At 33.6% G+C, this 19,991-nt stretch overlaps 1 protein-coding gene across 1 annotated transcript in view; it reads left to right on the plus strand.

The window, feature by feature from the left end:
* The window catches only part of LOC111714480 (dolichyl-diphosphooligosaccharide--protein glycosyltransferase subunit STT3A), a 14,175-nt gene extending 1,042 nt beyond the window's left edge, over window positions 1-13,133 (plus strand). The window contains exons 4-19 of the mRNA XM_023489601.1: window positions 160-296; window positions 1,534-1,622; window positions 2,025-2,129; window positions 3,032-3,117; window positions 3,629-3,729; window positions 4,341-4,446; window positions 4,766-4,850; window positions 5,180-5,270; window positions 6,200-6,312; window positions 7,476-7,798; window positions 9,417-9,524; window positions 10,125-10,227; window positions 10,521-10,585; window positions 11,032-11,155; window positions 11,699-11,814; window positions 12,612-13,133. Of these exons, the coding sequence (XP_023345369.1) occupies window positions 160-296; window positions 1,534-1,622; window positions 2,025-2,129; window positions 3,032-3,117; window positions 3,629-3,729; window positions 4,341-4,446; window positions 4,766-4,850; window positions 5,180-5,270; window positions 6,200-6,312; window positions 7,476-7,798; window positions 9,417-9,524; window positions 10,125-10,227; window positions 10,521-10,585; window positions 11,032-11,155; window positions 11,699-11,814; window positions 12,612-12,644 (1,785 nt within the window). The 3' untranslated portion in view covers window positions 12,645-13,133. The remainder of the gene's footprint in view (window positions 1-159; window positions 297-1,533; window positions 1,623-2,024; window positions 2,130-3,031; window positions 3,118-3,628; window positions 3,730-4,340; window positions 4,447-4,765; window positions 4,851-5,179; window positions 5,271-6,199; window positions 6,313-7,475; window positions 7,799-9,416; window positions 9,525-10,124; window positions 10,228-10,520; window positions 10,586-11,031; window positions 11,156-11,698; window positions 11,815-12,611) is intronic.
* The last annotated feature ends 6,858 nt before the right edge of the window (window positions 13,134-19,991 follow it).

Below are 19,991 nucleotides of genomic sequence, written 5' to 3' on the forward strand. Positions count from 1 at the left end.
TATAAGCATCAATCTGAAAAAAATGAATTCTTTTGAACTGTAAAAGATTGCATCACTAGGTTTAGAAAAAGTCGTTTAAATAGCCATACCAAGTTCAATTACTCCTCATTCAAAAATCTCTAACTTTCGAGGTTAAACTTGTTTTGACGAATATTGTAGGTTTGTGTATTCCTGGCGCCGTTGTTCTCCAGTCTGACCGCTATCATGACCTACCTACTGACCAGCGAGCTACACAGTGTAGGGGCAGGACTCTGCGCTGCAGGGATGATTGCTATAGTTCCAGGATACATCTCAAGGTCTGGGAACATTTATATAATTATTGTATTTCAAGTAACTCTCCTTCGATAAATAACAAATCTTTGCCAGCAAAAGTGAATGGGGTCCTTGTTTTTTACGAAATTTGTTTTTGAAAAGTTTACACAAAAAGCTCTTATTTCAAGATTGAAAAAACAAATATGTTAAAAAGTTTACACAAAAAGCTCCTATTTCAAGGTTGAAAAGCAAATATGTTAAAACGTTTACACAAAAAACTCTTATTTCAAGGTTGAGAAAGCAAATATGTTTTAAGGGTATATATGTATTCCATTATCTCCATAAAGGAAGAAAATTTAAGATTTTAATTTTTTGTTGAAATGTATTGTAAAAAAATTATCTATCTTTTTTTAAATACTGGTGGAAAACACTCATTTCTGAACCAATAGGCGGTCTGGGGATTCCATGACCTAAATGACCTCCCAAAATGAAAATGTTTTAACTATGGCTTTATGCATATAATAAAAGCTAGGAACCCCAGGAATACAGTAGCAGCAACGAATCCAGTGTTTGACCTTCAATTGACCTCTCACGACCGACCTAAATTACCTCCAAAAATATAAAAAATGTTTTTAACTATGGCTTTATGATTGTCAAACGAAAGCTGGGAATCCAGGGAATACAGGAGCAGCAACGAATCCACTGTTCAACCTTCAAATGATCTCTAACGACCTCTAATGACCTAAAGTGACCTCCAAATCGAAAATATTTTAACAATGACTTTATGCATATCAAATGAAAGCGATAAACCCAGGGAATGCAGTAGCAGCAACAAATCCAGGAGGTCATCCTGATGACCTCTAATGACCTAAAATTACCTCAATAATGAAAATGTTTTAAATATTGCTTTAAGCATATCAAATGAAAGCTAGGAATCCAGTGTTTAACCTTCTAATCCAGAAAATACTAAAAACCTATGGAGATTTCTGGATAAAATTGAACAAATGGTTAAAACATTTTCATTTTTGGAGGTCATTTAGGTCATTCGAGGTCGTAAGAGGTCATTAGAAGGTCAAACACTGGATTTGTTGCTGCTTCTGTAAAAAAATATTATGAAATCCGCAAACTTTTTTGTTTTTGTTTTATACTGTACAAAGAGAAGATGCTCACAGATAAAGCCGCAATTAAAAGTTTAAATAGAAGATGGGCGCGAAGCGCCCTAAAAGCCTAGAAAGAAGGGCGCGAAGCGCCCTGAATTTCTAGTTATTAATAATTATCTAGATCTGTGGCTGGTTCCTATGATAACGAAGGAATAGCTATATTCTGTATGCTCTTCACATACTATCTCTGGATCAAGGCTGTCAAAACAGGTTCGTCACGTGTTTAATGGTTTTATTTTCCTTTTTTTATGATGTTTTCCTTTCAAATATGCTGTACCAACACAGAATGAGACTTTAATAATAACATGGGGCTTCTTGCAGATCACATTCTTATTCATTCATTCAATAAGACCTAAACATTTTACACATTTAAATTTTGAGCTTGGCTCACCATTCAACATGGTTTATGAATTGTGTCCTTAATGATTTGGCACAGATCTCAAAATGTTTACAGTTGTTTGGAGCCATGAATGTAAAAAGAAAAACTAAATCAATTGTGTATAGGTTTCTGAACTCTTTTACTTTGTGTGTATAAGAAAAGAAAATATGTGTGTTGGGGTTTCATAGTTTTGTTACTGAAAAATTTCATAAATGTAATCTTTTTAATTTAAGGATACATTTACTGGTCTGCTCTGTGCTCTGTAGCCTACTTCTACATGGTTTCTTCATGGGGAGGATATGTTTTCCTGATCAATATCATCCCTCTTCATGTACTAGGTATACTAGACACGTGAAACTTGGTATGCTAGACAATAGACACTAGACTTTAGGTATGCTAGACACTAGACAATAGGTATGTTTTCCTGATCAATGTTATTTATATTCATATACTAGGTATACTAGACGTGTACTAGGAGTCTAGGTATACTAGACAATAGACACTAGGAGTCTAGGTATACTAGACAATTGACAATAGACACTAGGAGTCTAGGTATACTAGACAATAGAGAATAGACACTAGGTATACCAGAAATTAGGAATACAAGACACAAGAAGTAGGAATACTTGACGCTAGGACACAGCCAGAAGACAATAGACACCTGAAATATCTGAAACAGTGACGCAAACCTAAACCCTGTGATTTCATCTAGATGCTGCAGAATAAAGAACTCAGATTCATCATGCAGAATACAGAACACAGAGAACACAACACAGAACACAGAGAACAGAGAATACTAATAGGGAATACGGAATACGGAATACAGAATACAGAATACAGAATACAGAATACAGAACACAGAGCACAGAACGCAAAACACAGAGCACAGAACACAAAATTCAGATTACAAAATACAAAATTCAGAATACAGAATAAAGAAAACAAGATAAACAAGATAAACAATACAGTAAAAAAATATATATAAGAAATAATAAAAAGAAATAAAGACAAGATCTGAAAGGGAACCCTACAATAAATGGAACCTCAAACCGCTCTCAGGGTTCATGATAAACATAACAATACAAAATACAGAACCGTAGTAAATATTTCAAGTAAACTTCATAATTTTTTTCTAATCACCCTTAGTTGAAAATCACAACAAAATAGCAAGTTTAAGAAATACAAAACTCAACCAAACCTATTATTTTACCCATGTTTAGCCATCTCTGCTTAATTGTAGTTCTGATGGTCTGCGGACGGTTTTCTCACAAGATTTATGTTGCATTCTCCACAGTTTATACGTTGGGTACTCTTCTATCCATGCAGGTACAACATTTAGTAGTTTTATTGTAAACAAATAAAACGTGCCGAAACGCAAATAGGCCAGGGTGATGTAATAATGGAGTATGTTTTACAAAGTCTGCTGTGTCCTTGAGACAGTTATAAATATCTCTGTGCGTGAACCTTACCCCATTTAGTTGATGACCAAAAGAACTTCGCAACCAATGTCCATGACCATGTACGCTTCTTGGATCAATGACTACAACAACAAAATTGTAAACAAATAACATTTACTTGCAGTACAGTTTACATCGTACAGTGTACTGTTATAAGTGTACAATGTACGCTTATTTTGTAAGCGGGGTTCCTGGCATAGGGAGAGTGGAATAGGTTAAAAATGTCATTATTTGATTTTTTAATTCCTCTTAGTTCTATTACGTAATGAAACCAACTATGTATTTACTGATTTTTTGTGGAAAACATGTTTTACAGCTCTTTATTTCGAATGCAAGAATTGTCTCAGTGAATCTCATAATTTTTTAAAAATTTTATTTAGATTTCTTTTGTTGGGTTCCAACCTGTACAGACCAGTGAACACATGCTTGCTCTTGGAGTTTTCGGTCTCTGTCAGATCCTGGCATTCGTGAATTATATCAGGTAGTAGAAGACGGGATGCGATAGGATCAAGGAGTATTAAATAGAAAGGAGATACAACTGACGCAGCCCGGTCTTCTATATGACTATACAATATACATGCTTTGCAGACGTTACTCCATTTGTATAAGAAATATTTGTGATTACAATAACCTATTCTGAATATTGGAATATTGAAAATATGTTGGAATGATGTGATGGGATTTGACATGATGGCATGTTACATGATAGAATTGGATGGGATGTGACATGATTGGAAGGGATGTGACATGATGGGAAGGGATGTGACATGATGGGAAGTATGGTGGAAAGGGATGAAATGGGATGGAATGGGATGGGATGGAATGGGATGGAATGGGATGGGATGGAATGGGATGGAATGGGATGCAATGGGATGCAATGGGATGCAATGGGATGCAATGGGATGGGATGGGATGGGATGGGGAACGGGATGGGAACGGGATGGGAACGGGATGGTAAAGGGATGGAAAAGGGATGGGGAATGGGAACGGGATGGGAAAGGGATGGGAAAGAACAAAAAAGGTTTCAAAGAAGGAACGGTCATCAATATTCATTTTGTGTTAAATTTTTTATTATTATCATCTAATTTTTAGAGCTAACTTGAGTACTGAGAACTTCAACCTGCTGTTTAAGAGTTTAATCATCATCATCTCTTCTATCATTGGGATCGGTCTAGCTGTACTTACTCTGTCTGGCAAGGTTGAGAATTTTTTAATGAAAATTATTTTAAATTTTAAAACTGACTAATGAAATTTTTCTTTGCATTATTTCTAACTCCTCCTTGGTTTTGACTTTACGGTTTTCGTAGCTTTTATAACCCTGCCTTCTAAATAATAATAATGAAATATGGCTATGTACCAGATTTCTTCCAGAACCTAAGCAAGACCAAGGAAATTAAATTGAAATATATCAAGATCCAGACTGAAAACCCAAGATACAGCAGAAATTAAAACTCCGTCATGTACGAGGGACCCTCAAACGATCCCTAAGCCTTTTGATTTGATTTGATTTACTCAAGGTTGCCCCGTGGACTGGAAGATTCTACTCCCTACTGGATCCAAGCTATGCTAAGAATAATATTCCTATTATTGCCAGTGTTTCAGGAAATTAATAAATCAATCAATTTCTGGTATTTTCGAATGAAATATGGTTTTTATCATTCCCTTTCACCCCTCTCCAATCTCCATCCTCAAATAGCCTAGAAAGAAGGGGGCGAAGCGCCCTGAATTTCTAGTTATTAATAATTATCTAGATCTGTGGCTGGTTCCTATGATAACGAAGGAATAGCTATATTCTGTATGCTCTTCACATACTATCTCTGNATAATGGTTTTTCTAATAGCATAGTGGACCTCCCGTTTTTTCGGAATGATAATGAAAATAATTCACATGTGAGTCAATTCCCAGAAATTGATTATTTGTTGAATAAACAGAGCATCAGCCCACCTCTTGGTCGTCTTTCTACTTTGATCTACAGATTCTAACCTTCCTGTTTCCTGCTGGCCTCTACTACTGCTTTTCTAAGTACGCTTGAATGATAATAATAATATTTGATAATCACCACGCATCTTTGTTCTCCAATGAGGTTATCAAGATGAATAATTACAGTCTGTTTAGTAAAAACTACAGGGTTTGAAAAAATCAGCCCAGTGGATTTTATTGGTTTTTGTTTGTGGCATTTGGGGTTTTTCAATTTGAAAGTATAAACTACTAAATAAACCTACTAAAATTCATACTAATTAATACTTACAAGAAGAAAGACCACTGTTAAATACCTAAAAACTTCAGCTCATTCACACATAAAAATGACAAAGGAACTTTATATCTTTACAATAAAAAAACAATCACTGCATGCAGATGATCTATTGCTTCAAAAGTTTTCCACAATTGGATTTGTCTGGTCTCAAACCAGAAACCTTCAAGTGAAGTCCAGATCAACAAGGTTGACTACTTTGATTGATTTAATATTTTTTTTAAATAACTTAATATTTGAACAATATTCATTTTGTTAAGATCATTGGTATAAATGAAATGAATGAATGTGTCAGTTTTAGTGCAGTGAACTCCTAAAAATCAATACAGTTCTAAAAACCGATAAAACACAAAAAAGCCCACTTATTAAAAAAAATTCGAGTGGGTTTTTTGGGCTGGTTTTTTTCATGCCAATCCTGACTACCTAGCTGCGAATCTTGGAAATGATTTAATAAAATTTGAATTAAAAACATTTTGTTATTTTCTTCTTTTTAAATTCTTAGATTTCCAGATTTTTTTCGTAAAAGTTTCTAACGAAGCTTCTGAAATATTTTTTTTGGCGCCATCAGTCCAAATGTCACAATTTTCTGGATTTACCCAGAAAACCTTGTCCTAACTTTTTATTTTACTTGAGAGAATTTAGGTATGATTATTGATTGAAATGATAAATTATCACAACATAAAATGATTTTTTTTTCTAGATTGACCGATCACAACATCTTCATCATCCTGTACGGAGTCTTCTCCGTTTACTTCGCCGGGGTCATGGTCAGGTTGATGCTGGTGCTGGCTCCAGTCATGTGTATTCTCTCAGGTAAGAACACATGCTAGCTCCGGTCATGTGTATTCTCTAAATAGATAGTAGCTACGGTCCACGGGCAGCCGTTGTACATTTGAATTTCCGAGCCGGGTCAACCTTTCCGGTCCCAGTTCGTTCTGTACCTAGCTCTATGGACAGGACTAGCCAGTGCAACAAGGTTGACGCGGTCAGACTTCATGCTTAATATAGGTTGAATTTACTTTTACCAAAGAGGTAGATTTGCGTGGGTCTAATCTATCAGGTTAGAATAGATGGTAGCTTCGGTCATAGATCTTATGTCTCGGGTTAGAATAGAAAGTAGCTCCAGTCATATGTATTATGTATTCTATCAGGTAAGAATACTTGCAAGCTCCGGTCATATATGTATTCTATCAGATAAGAATAGATAGTTGCCCCGGTCATGTGTATTTTCTCAGGTTAAAAAAGATGCTAGCTCCGGTCATATGTATTCTATCAGATAAGAATAGATGGCAAATCCGGTCATATGAATTTTATCAGGTAAGAATAGAAAAGATGCTACTTCCGGTCATGTGTATTTTCTCAGGTTAGAATAGATAGTAGGTGTGGTCATGTGCATTCTCTCAGGTTAGAATAGATAGTAGCCCCGGTCACAGATATTCTCTCAGGTTAGAATAGATGCTAGCTCCGGTCATGTTTATTCACTCAGGTTAGAATACATGCTTGCTCCGGTCAAATGTATTCTCTCAGTTTAGAGTACGTAAAGCTCCGGTCATAAGTCTCTCAGGTTAGAATAGATGGTAGTTCCGTTTATATTTATTCTTCCTGGTTAGAGTACATGCTAGCTCCTGTCATATGTATTTCCTCAGGTAAGAATACATGCTAGCTCCGTTCATGTGTATTCTCTCAGGTTAGAATACATGTTTGCTCCGGTCATATGTATTCTCTCAGGTTGGAATACATATATGCTAGCTCCGGTTTTATGTATTTTCTCAGGTTGAAATAGATGCTAGCTCGGGTCATGAGTATTTTATCAGATTGGAATATTTGCTCCGGTCATATGTTTTCTCTCAGGTTTGAATACATGCCAGTTCCGGTCATGTGTATTCTCTCAGGTTGAAATCTGTTCCATAAGAATTTAAGAATTACCATCATTACACGGCCCAGAAGGATTTGATTATCATCATCATATTATCTAGGTATTGCTGTCTCCAGCTCCCTGTCCACCTACATGAAATATGTGGACGCTTCCTCCCACCTTCAAACCAAACCCGGAACCAAGACCGGTAAAACCAAGGACCCTTCGGCCCCGCAGAACAAGGGGATCGCGTACATGTTTGTCGGTATGATGACCTGCTTCCTGATCTCCTACACCTTCCACTGTACCTGGGTGACTAGTGAAGCATACAGTTCCCCTAGTATTGTCCTGTCTGCTAGATCTCATGATGGCTCCAGGATTATATTTGATGACTTCAGGGAAGCATACTGGTGGCTTAGAATGAACACTCCAGAAGACGCTAAGGTGAGAAGGATAAAAAATTTAAAGGGACTGTAAACGAAATTTTATGTGATAATCCATTATAGTGTGGCTGAATAAATGAAATAAATGTAAGGTCGCTTTAAATTACGTCTCCAGTCCCTTTTAAGAGAATAATTATGAATTTCGAAAGGGGATTTTTTTAATTTAAAACTCATTATCATAAAAAAAAAACTTTTAATATTCTCTGCCCAACTACCAAACAGACAGCACAATTTTAAGGTTTTTTTTTAAATTTTCTGCAGATGTTTTTCCTCAGATTCTTGAAAGGCTTCGGTTCTCGATCAAGTGTATCAGAGGCGCAACTAGGACTTTTGCTAGGGGGGGCAATATATAATTTTGTAGTGGTCGGGGGGGGGGGGTTAATGGGGGGTTTCCCCCCCTTTTTGAAAATTTTTCAAAAACAAAAGTGCTTTATTAAGAGTTTGAAGTCGAAAAAAAGGAAATTTTTAGTTGTTGCATGCAGATTTGGCTGTGTTCAATTCAAATCGATTTTTTGTTCTTGTGTTTTTACAAAATTTATACTTATATATACTTATATATGAGTCAATTCATAATCATTGAATATGTGTGCTAATCGCAAAAGAGTATTTTTTAAGTACCTTGTTTAATTACAAATTTAATTGCAAGAAATAATCATAAAAATACATAGGTAAATAATAATTCAATCATCTACATTGTAAAAGGACAGATAATTTTACCTGAAGTTATTGAATTAATGCATGATTGATCTAACCAACATTCATAATCTAAATTCATTTTCGATTTTATAGAACTTCTGTCAAAGAAGATAAATCTTGTTAGTTATCAAATATGATAATCAGTTAGAAATTTGCCAGGTTCAGAATTTTCTCTAGATTTGGAACTGATTTTTTGCCACAAACTCAAATATTATACTCCCTAAATCTTTGCACCGAGTGGTGTAAACATTTGATATTTCAAACTTAGAATATTTTACCAAAAGAATTTAAAGTTTGATATCTACGAGTACTCTATAAACTCAACACAAATAAAATACAGTTCAGAACTTATTTTACATTAAATGTTTACAATAGCCTTTAGCCTTGAGAATTGAAAAAGATTAAAAATATATTTTTTAAAACTAACTATAGTATAATAAAATTTCTACAATAACTCTATTGGTTTTCTTATTTCTGTGATACTGATTTTCACCATTCTTTCTTTCTTTTCATTCTGCAGGGGGGGGGGGGCCCCCCCCCCCCTCTCAGGTGCTAGGGGAGGGCGCGCGCCCGGCCGCCCCCCCTAGTTGCGCCTCTGAAGTGTATTATCTTGTACTTCAGACTCCTTTTATTATTATCGTAACAACATAGACTGTTCATAAGAAATGTAGAGCCTTTGTAAAATTATAAATAAATCCTTGTTAGTCCTCTTACTTTGTTTCACCCGAACCATTTCGTGCTACTTTAAAATGCTCCAAATCCCTCAATGTTGGCGTTTTCTGCAATTTTCCATAAATCGTTTTTCACTCAGGAAAACAGTAGTTAAATATTAGAATTTTGCAAATGAACTTTTTTCAAAAAGCTCTTTTGAGGCCAAATATTTGTTTAAGATTGAAAAATAATTTGATTTCATTTGTGTTCAGGTGATGTCTTGGTGGGATTATGGATATCAGATTACAGCAATGGCAAACAGAACAATTATAGTGGATAATAATACTTGGAATAATACTCATATATCCAGGGTTGGACAGGTAATTTCATTTTGGTCGGTGGGGAGAGGGGGGGGGGTAGGCTCGTTATTTATCACTATACCTTTGTTTGTTCTATTTAGGTTTAAGAAATTCTAAGAAATGTTTGTAGAAATAGATATTCTTCAAATTGAAATGTAGCTTCCCCTTTCTCTTAGGAAATTGCCATTTGTGAAAACTAACGTATAAAGATTTGAAAAATGCAACCATTATTTGAAAAAAAGATCTTGATAACAAAGGAATGACAGTTCAATCAATTATACTGTAAAAGGGGATTTCCCCTCAAAAAATGACCCCAGGTGTTATTATTGGGTACCCTCCTTTTGAAGAGTGACATGTCAAATCTTTATCCCTCAACTCTCTGAAGTGTTAAATTCTGTTAATTTTTGACATTATGTCTTCAGATAAATAACTTTTTAAAGTAAGCTTAAAATAAAAATAATCATCCTTCAGCTAGAAAAAATAGGTTATTCAATCTCCATCTTTGATCAGATAAAGATTAAATGATTTCCGTTATCAGTCGGACATCCATACTATAAATGGAAATCACATAAAATGAAGAACATCATAAACACTGGGCCTTTATTTAAAAAACTAATTTAGGCTATGGCAAGTACTGAGGATAAAGCGTATGAGATCATGAAGGAGCTTGATGTAGATTATGTTCTTGTCATATTTGGTGGCCTAACCGGATACTCCTCTGATGGTAAATTTAACATTTTTTAGGAAATTTTTCAACACAACCCATCTTTTCATTAATGGATTTTTTCGAAGATATTTATTTTGCCCCTCCCTCTCTACTGAAAATAAGGTTAACAAATTATCGCATATTTTTAAATTCTTTTAACTTTTTGAAAAGTTATGATCATTATTGTTATAATCATTTCATCATTTTATTGTTATCTATGTTAAATTTTTATAATTTTTATCATTATCATTATCATTATTTCATTATTGGCATTATCTTTAATTCAATAATATTAATGTTTTTTTCTTCAGATATAAATAAGTTCCTATGGATGGTAAGGATTGGTGGATCTACTCCAGAAGGTGCACACATCAAGGTGCTTTAACAATGTACTTAGAATGCAGGCTTTTAAGGCGCAAAATTTTTCATCCAACATAACAGTAACGAACAATTAATGATTTCGCGGATTTTTCTGTTTTTTATTGGTAGATTTACAATGCTTTTAATTTTGACCGGTCATGCGAATAAATTGGGTTCAATCGTTGTTTTTCGAATAAAAACTAACAATCAGACAAGCAACAGAAATGTTCTTTGATTGTTGTAAAAAATAAGTGGGTTGCCGTAATAAGGAAAAATTAGTTTTCATTTACTAGCTTGGGAACCCAGCTTTTCCTGGAAACTAAACTGCCTATATGAAAGTCTACTTACTTAACTTAGAATTTTGAAAGCAAGCTGAGAACGTTACCGTGGTGGTACAGAGTTCCCCAAACAGAGATTACTACTTCATATGTATAGAGATTATGTAGTTAAACTATTTACTAGGAATGGGATTACTATACACCAAGTGGAGAGTTTCGAGTAGATGGGGATGGAAGTCCTACACTACTAAACTGTATGATGTACAAGATGTGCTACTATAGATTCGGACAGGTCTACACAGAAGGAGGTATGCTATAAAACTTTATTCTCCCATTTCATTTCATTTTCATGAAATTATTTTAAAATATTTCGTGCTATATGGAAGAATTGGAAAAAGAATACTGGTGACTTCAAATTCTATAATTATTAAGAAGTCTTAAAAAATTTTTAGAAATAAGTTGCAACTTTATTCAAAACATGTAAAAAAGTTTATTTAGTTATGAATTTAGAAGGCCTATTTGAGAAATATATTACAAGTTTGAATCAAGCTAGAAAGCTGAACTTTTGAAATTTAACTGGATTTAAATTCGATATGGTTGTGTAAAGTAAGTATTAAATATGTCAGCTGATGCCAGTATACTAATCTCTCATTGGTCTTATTAGAAGAGTTCTGATCTGCCATTGATTTGTACAATCTTTGACTGTGAAGTTGAACTACTACCTGTTTTTTTTTTTTTTTTAGGGGGGGGGAATAGAATAACTCATTTTTAAAGACTTTAACTCGGGTTTTCGGCTTGGTATGCATTACAATGAATGTAAAGTACATGTCCATTGTCCAATGTATGTACAGGAAAGCCTCCTGGATATGATCGTGTACGGAATGCTGAGATCGGAAATAAAGATTTCCAGCTGGATGTGTTAGAGGAGGCATATACTTCAGAACACTGGATAGTCAGGATATACAAGGTAATGTTTTCAACATTTCAGAATAGAGAAATAATATTTTAGACTCCTTAAAAATGTAATATTCTTTTAAAAATCTTGATTTTTCTACAATTTGGATTTCAAAATATAATGATATATTTTTGAAAGTTTACCCTTTGAAGGGACTTTAAGCAAAATTTCAAGGGACCCTCCGTGCAAAGATGGCAATGCACGATTAACAACGGCACCATTGAAACCTTTATCTGATCAAATATGGGGAAGGTATTGTCATTTTTCTAGGTTTAATATGTTCAATTTATATGTTATCTTCGGTAGAAATGCGTAGGTCCCTTTTGTAAAGGACCCACAATTGAAAATAATTAGTTTTCAAAATCATGAACATTAATATCTAATTCATACTTAATCATGACAAAGCTTTGAAAGGTGCCGTTGTGAATCGGGCATTGCTATCTGTGCATGGAGGTTCACATGAAATTAAAGTCCCTTTAAAATTGATATATTTTCTCTAAAAGGTCAAAATAGTAATAGAGGACATTACAAGGTTACCCAAAATAGATGTGACTTAAATGAATAACCTTTAAATATAACAAACAAAAGATTAGATAGGGTACTATGCCTTGAATGAAGTTTTTTTTTATGGTTTATCAAAGGATTTGACAATATCACTAAAACGTAACAAATATATTTTGAAAAAGACTGAATAAATGCGATAGAGTCTTCTCTTTAAAAAGTCTTATTCAATTAGTCGAAGACAGATTTTTTTAATAGTTTTTTTTATGTTTATCTCTTATGTTTTGCAACTTAAAATTTTGATTTAGGTGAAAGATCTACCGAACCGTGGAACCCGTTAAAATTGGTTTAAAATCCTCCAACATGATCATTTATTGAATACACCTGTGTCAAGATCAATAATATCATTTGATCAATACACTGCCAATTGATCACTCAATCATTACTAACGACGACGTTTTACAAACCCGTTAAAAAAGTTCTTATTTATATCTCTTACTGTTTTACCCAATGTTATCTGGCAACTTTATGGATCGTTTAACCCCCCCCCCCCCCCTGTATCCCGGCTAATTATTTTGCATTTTATATTGTGATACACAGGCATTCTAACTGTATCTTGATGCACATGAAGATCATGTTAAGACCGAGCGCAATGATCAGCATAATCCCGCATGCATTTTAAAACTGAATGCCGCGGGGCGCGGATTAATTGTTAAATGTGCGCATGTGTGTGTTTCTCTCCTGAGTGATGTTGTGATAAATTGCACTGTTTTAATTTTTCATGTTTGTATCATTTTTATTATTTATAATAAATCTGTTTTTCGAATTAATCTTTCTTTAATTGTTGTTATCTAAGATTAAAAACAACCCTTTTGTAAATATGGAATAGACTGTCTACTGCAAGATATCAATGTCTTCATTTAAAGTAAGACAATTTTTAGCGGGAAGATTCTAAAATCCAAGAAAAGTTTTACAGTATGTACACTGTAAAGGGAAACTCAATAAACTGTGGAATATGAAGAGGACTGTTAGGATCAAGTAACAACTTTGAATAGTCTACTGTTAACTTTAAATGCCGTCATGAGCCTCCAGATTTGCGATGAGGAACGAGCCTCCGCGCAGCACAGCTTTCCTATAACTCTTGGTTTTTAAGTGTAATAAAGAATTTTTTTAATTTTTTTCTCTAAATGTTTTCCTTTTTGCGTGAAAAATGTTTCTGGTTTATTGAAAAAATGCCAAAATTTTTTACTATATGTAAAAACCATGAGTTTAAGGAAGCTATTCAGTACGCGGAGGCTCGTACAGCTTAGAAAATCTTGGAGGCTCGTGCCTGCTTAGCAGAGGCTCATGGCGTAGGGGGTTCCCTCTCACAAACAATACGTGCATTGGAGGAGAGAGGGAACCACCGAACGCCATGATCCTCCAATATGCATACTCGAGCCTCCCAGATTTTCCAGGCAGACCGAGCCTCCACTATGTAGACCAAGCCTCCGCTATGCCGACCGTGTCTTCGCTTGCAGTGAACAAGCCTCCACCATACAGAACAGCTTTTCTTAAATCTTGGTTTTTATGTGTAACAGTTGGGGTTCTGTAATACTCTTCTCGCCTAAAAAGCGAACAAAAGGCCTTTTGCTCGCTTTCTGTCTTTAAAAAAAGTGAGCAAAAGGATTAATTTTGAGATTCCTCTGTAATGCTTGTTATAAGACTTCTCTTTTTTACTTTTCTATTTATGTCTGCATTTAATTGTTATCATTTTTCATCGATTAAAATCAATAAACTTTTTTATCGCACAACAGCAGACATACATGGTGTCCGATGAAAACTTATTNATATCTTTGTATAATCAAGGATTAATGAGATATCTTTGTATGATCAAGGATTAATGAGATATCTTTGCATAATCAAGGATTAATGAGATCTTTGTAGCAAGAAATAAATGTGCTCTTAATTATTTAAAATACAGTTTTCATCGGACACCATGTATGTCTGCTGTTGTGCGACTTAAAAAAGTTTTTTGATTATTTCGGTGAAAAATTATAACAATGAAATGCTGGCATAATTAAAATCATAAATAGAAAAGTAAAGAGAGATAAGTCTTAGAGCAAGCATTACAGAGCGAATTTTATAACAAGTAATTTCAAAATTAATGGTTTCTAGCAAATAGATTGTCAAGTATAATAGATGGCAACAGAACTACGCACAACGTCACAAGTGTCAGATGTAAAAAGAAAGACGGCATGTCTTCTAATTATTTTATATGATTTCCAAGATTCAGCGTAGATAAATGTCTTCTTTGTAGAAATACGTAAAAAAATTATTTACAACTAAAATTTACATACAGTATATTTACTGATGTTTGGTGGTCTGATTCTTTTTTCTCTGTATATCTATGTAAACTTAATAGTCTGAGGGGGGGGGGGGTGGCGTCCAGTTGCCAAGTTTTAAGGAAGTAGCATTAAAGTAAATGTTTCTAGGTGTATTATAGGTTTACTGTTCAATTTCTAAAACCAGTTATTTTTTTGAAAATTCAGACGTCTAATTTTTTTAAACACAGACCGTCCTCTACTCATGCAAAATACAAATTTTACAAAAAATCAGTTTGATTTCTCTGTCTTAAAAGTAACGAAGTTTTGGTGGGTTAAACAATGACTAAAGTATACACATTATATCATCATACACCTCTCGACTGGAATCAAGAAGGGAGGGAAGAAGGAGGTTGGTCTGTATGCCAATTTTCAACTTACTAACAAGAGAAACAGCCTAATGTATCATCTCAGGTCCATGAAGAAAAGGTAAAATCAGCAAACTATTCTCTAATGAGAATGGTCAGTTAGGTCTGAAAGTGTCCGATACAAGTGAAAAGAAAGTGATAATAATAATATCTCACTTACACATGTACAGTAAAACAATCAAACATTCGATTTTACAATTTTAAATCTTCGGTTTATGAAAATAATATTCATAATTGTCAATACTATGATGAAGATGAGATTAACAAAAAATTTAATAGTATTTCAACAGAGCAATTTAGTGTTTTGTCTTTAAATATCCAATCTCTCCCTGCATGGAAAATTTAATGAGTTTCAAACATTTTTAGCCTCAACCCTTGGGAAATTTAAACCATCTGTAATTGCTCTTCAGGAAATTTAGAATAAACCTGCAAATCTTTCATTTGATTTAACTTCATTTTACTGAAAGAGATAAACAGGGGCTAAATAGTAAAGCAGGGGGAGGAGTAGGACTCTGGGTTGAGAAATCACTTTGTTTTGAACCCATTAATTCAATTTCTATTTTCTTACCTCGCGTATTTGAATCACAATTTATTAAGATTAAAAATGGGAAGAATAAATATATAGTTGTAGGTAACATTTACAGGCCTAACACTGCTCCGTATGCAGACGTGAAATATTTTAATCAAACAATAAGAGAAATTTTTTCAAAAATTAGGTCTGAAATCTAAGTAAAAAGTTGCATCCTGGATTTTTAAATANTTTACAAGTTGTGACACTTCAAACATTTGAAATGGGCACAAATTGAAAGATCGAGTATTTGGGATCCTGGCCTATATGGCGAGTAGAGGTCTAGATAATAAAACTAAGACATTCTTCTTACTATGTATTAATATCAAAATTAAAGATATATTTTTGTATTAAAACATTAACTGTTTTGAAGACATTGCTGCAGAGCTGAAAGCTTTAAATAGGATCCCTTATTCCATGATCACTTAATCTGAGTATTATTTTTGATCCTCTTTTTAGATATCCCTACCGTATAAAAGTTACGTTTGGTATCAATAAAAAATACGATGCTATATCGATTGGACTAATATCCATTTTCGAACTACAGTCAGCTGTTTACAAGCCAGCTTTTAGAGCATTTAAACAAATTTTTAATCATTTTCATATGAACTTAAAAAAACATATTTTATCACATTTGAGGACTATAGCCATTTTGAACGTTCGTCTTAAAATAATTAATCCAAAACTTAGGTTCGTTCAATCATTTAATAAAAATTGATATGACACCATCAACACCAGAAATGCGCAAAAATTAAAAACCGGTTTTTCAACAGAAAGAGCTTATCTCTTTTCTCTAGAAACAAATCTAAAGAATAAATTAGTCTTGATATTAGGAAAAAAAGAGAATCAAGCATTGATCTCGATATCCACCATTCTAAAGTTTTCAGCTGAGGTTTACCATTTACGAACATATCATTATAACTTGAATCATTGTCTCGTTTGAAACAAATCCACTTTCCCTTTTTGAGAATAATCGGCAATTTAAAACAAAACTTACTTTCTTAACTTACTAAATAAATCACTGAAAACAAAAATTATCTTATAAAGAAAAAATTAACTGCGGAATTATTTCAAGAATATCGGTTTCCGCATTTTATTTGTTTTATAATAGAACAACCATGATTTTTTTCTAACATTTTAAAAGTATAAGTAAATAAATTAAAATGATAGCTAATGAGTTAACATCTTAAAAATTTGCATAAGACATTTCTCCTTTAATATAGTGAAATTAACATAAATACATTTTTATTCAGACATAATATGCACAATGATTGAAATAAATCCAGTTTTTTTTTACACAAAGGATGTATAGATAGTCAATGTAATTAGTGAATATATCAGTGTCCACTATAAATAGAGACTTTAGAAAAAAAGCTCTCACTCATCAGTTTTAAACTTACGCTGGGGGATTGGATTTTGACTTAGGACAAAGTTAATGAGAAACATTAGCTCCAAAAGCAGTCTCTGTGCATGTATAAAGATATTTTTTTCCAGTATAAGGCCCTTAACTTTCAGGGGAAAATATGAATTATAATTGGCACTGTAGTTTTTGATGTAGACCCTACAAAAAAGCATTTTCATCCACTCCTCTTTCATGTCCTTAAACTTCCCTATGATGAATATTTACTTTGCTTGTCTGTTTGTTTGTATCCAATAAACGTCAAAACGGCTGAACCGATCGGGCCCAAATTTTTGTGGGACCTCACGTGACCCCAGGGAAGGGGCAGACGGGAGTGTGCAAACATTGTGTGTAAGAGGTGGGGAAAGCATGACTTCCAGATATTAGAGCTGATTTGACTGAATGCCGCGTTCAATTAAAAGCATGAGTAAGAAGAGATGAATTTTGTAGATCCAGATAAAATTATTTCAGTGTCATGCCTGCGTAGAGACTGACAGCTGGTGGGGTAGGGGGAAGGGGAGGGTGGATACAAATGTGGAGCTTTGATATGAATGCTGATATAGGTTTGATTTAAATGTTGCAAAAGATATGTTGAATGTCGACAGGATGGATACGAATGTTGATATAAGTTAGAGTTAAAGGATGGATCATGGATACAAATCTTATGATTGCTAGTGCAAGCAGGTTGGATACGAATGTTGAAAAGGATGGATACTAATGTTATGAATTTGATTTGGGTTGGGTATGATTGTTAATTTGATCTGGCTACTAATGTTAAGGTTGGATACAAATGACATGATGGATTATTAATTTGATACAGGTTGGAATGTTAAAAAGGAAGGATACGAATGTTATGATGGATTATATAGGTTGGGTTTCATTGTTTATCTGATCTGGATACTAATGTTAANTGGATTATATAGGTTGGGTTTCATGTTTATCTCATCTGGATACTAATGCTAAGGAAGGATACGAATATTATGAATTTCATATAGGTTGGTCTCATCTGGATACTAATGTTAAGGATGGATACGAATGTTATGAATTTGATATAGGTTGGGTTTGATTGTTTATCTCATCTGGATACTAAAATTAAAGGATGGATACGAATGTTATGAATTTGATATAGGTTGGGTTTCGTTAAAACTAATTTCTAGTTTTTAGGAAACATTTAACCCATTTTTAAGTTTAAAACCTGAAGAAATATACTATTTCAGTGACATGGCTTTCTAACCTGCAGGGGTTTGTTTATCATGCGAATGAAAGCTGTTTAAAGGGAGAATCTTTTAACCCCCCCTCCCCTCCCTCTCTTCTCCCTTTTCTTTCTTATATTATTCAATTTCTTAAAATCTTTTTTTCCTTGTTCATAAACCATGTGTTCTTTTTAAGATTAATAAGATTGCATGATTTAGTATAAAAAAATAAAGAAAAGCAAAAAAAATTAAACTAAGTTTTAAGATAAAATTTAAGATAAAAACAAAAAAAAATTAAATGAAGCGCTGCAAAGAATTACTAAAAAAGTAGCAAATTTGTTCGGATTCTAAAGTTCTTTAAAGAGCTACAAAGAATTCAAATAAAATTAAACATCTTGTTTACTATTTTTAACAGGAGTTTATTTAAACAATATTTTTACAGTATAATTACTAATGAATGATACGGGGGGGGGTATACCTTACCTCCCTTTTTCAGAATGAATGAAAATATCGACAACTTTGATAATACAATGTCATGCAAAATTTAAACAGTGCCTATCAAATGTTTGAATTTAAGATACATATTAATATTTTCAGGGTAGCCCCTCCCAGTCCAATCCTGCCCAGATAGACAAGGAGGTCCCCCCACCTACAGACAAGGTCACGCCCCCCCACATACAAGGAAAACCACGCCCATCCTACTGAACCACATTCCGATGGGGACGTGGACGTGTATCTTGTAATACAAGCCTCAGAGTTCAAGGTATGTTAATATCTTTATATATGTTTTAGAAAGATCCTTTTCCCCTTTCTTAAAAATACAAAAAAAGACTTCTTGGAAGGAGAAAAAAGCTTCTAATTCTTTTATTCCATCCATTATAACTTTCAGAAATCACCCCCCCCCCCTTATATTTGACAAGAAATGTTTATGCAATAAAAATGTCATCATTGTAAAAAACTTTTCTTCTGCTGACTGAAACAACTGGTGAAATATTACAACCTACCCTGGTTAGGCGGGTCCAAACTGCATAGTAAATTGTGATTGCTTATTTGTAATATCTCATACTTTGTAGTTGAATAAAAATATTAAATATGAATTTACGCTCTTATTTAAAAATGTACAACGTAAAATGTCTCATTGTATCAAAGGAATCCTAACGTTTTCTGTACATTACTGCATTTTTAGCTCAACTACCATGTCTACAGTCTCTCTCTTTAGTTTTTGAATAATAATGATTAATGTTTCAGATTCAGAAGATAGCGGGGCTGAATATGAGAGTGCTAATGAACAATCATTTTCTGGTAAACACTTTAATTTCTTCTTCTCATACTCTAAATTAATAATCCATGTATTTTTGCAACCTGGCGTGGTAGACCTTGGGTATTTTTTAAATTAAGAATTCTGTTAGACCAAAAAGTAAAAGTTTAAATTATTTAAGATTTTCCCCGCTAGGTTACGAAGATAGGGTTTAGAAAATAATTGTTTTGAACTACTGTTTCTTAATAATTTTGACTCCATGGGTACAATCTTGTTTTTTTTATTTCCAATTAATTTTTCATGATGATGTTATGTCCATGGTATCAATCTTGAATTTTATCTTGTTATTCACAAAAAAAGTTTCACAACACAATGGTTGTCCTCAGGTTGCAAAGATTTAGAAATTGTGAAATTTTAGGCGATTGTTAGTTTCTATCAAGGAACTGAACGCTTGCCTCAAACTCTAATCTTCTAATCCTTAAATCTTTGAATCCTGATAGTGTACACCTTTAATATTCCAAATAGTCCCAACAGAAAAC

This window comes from Eurytemora carolleeae, unplaced genomic scaffold (genome assembly GCF_000591075.1).
Source record: "Eurytemora carolleeae unplaced genomic scaffold, Eaff_2.0 scaffold1555, whole genome shotgun sequence".
NCBI classification, from domain to species: Eukaryota; Metazoa; Arthropoda; class Copepoda; order Calanoida; family Temoridae; genus Eurytemora; species Eurytemora carolleeae.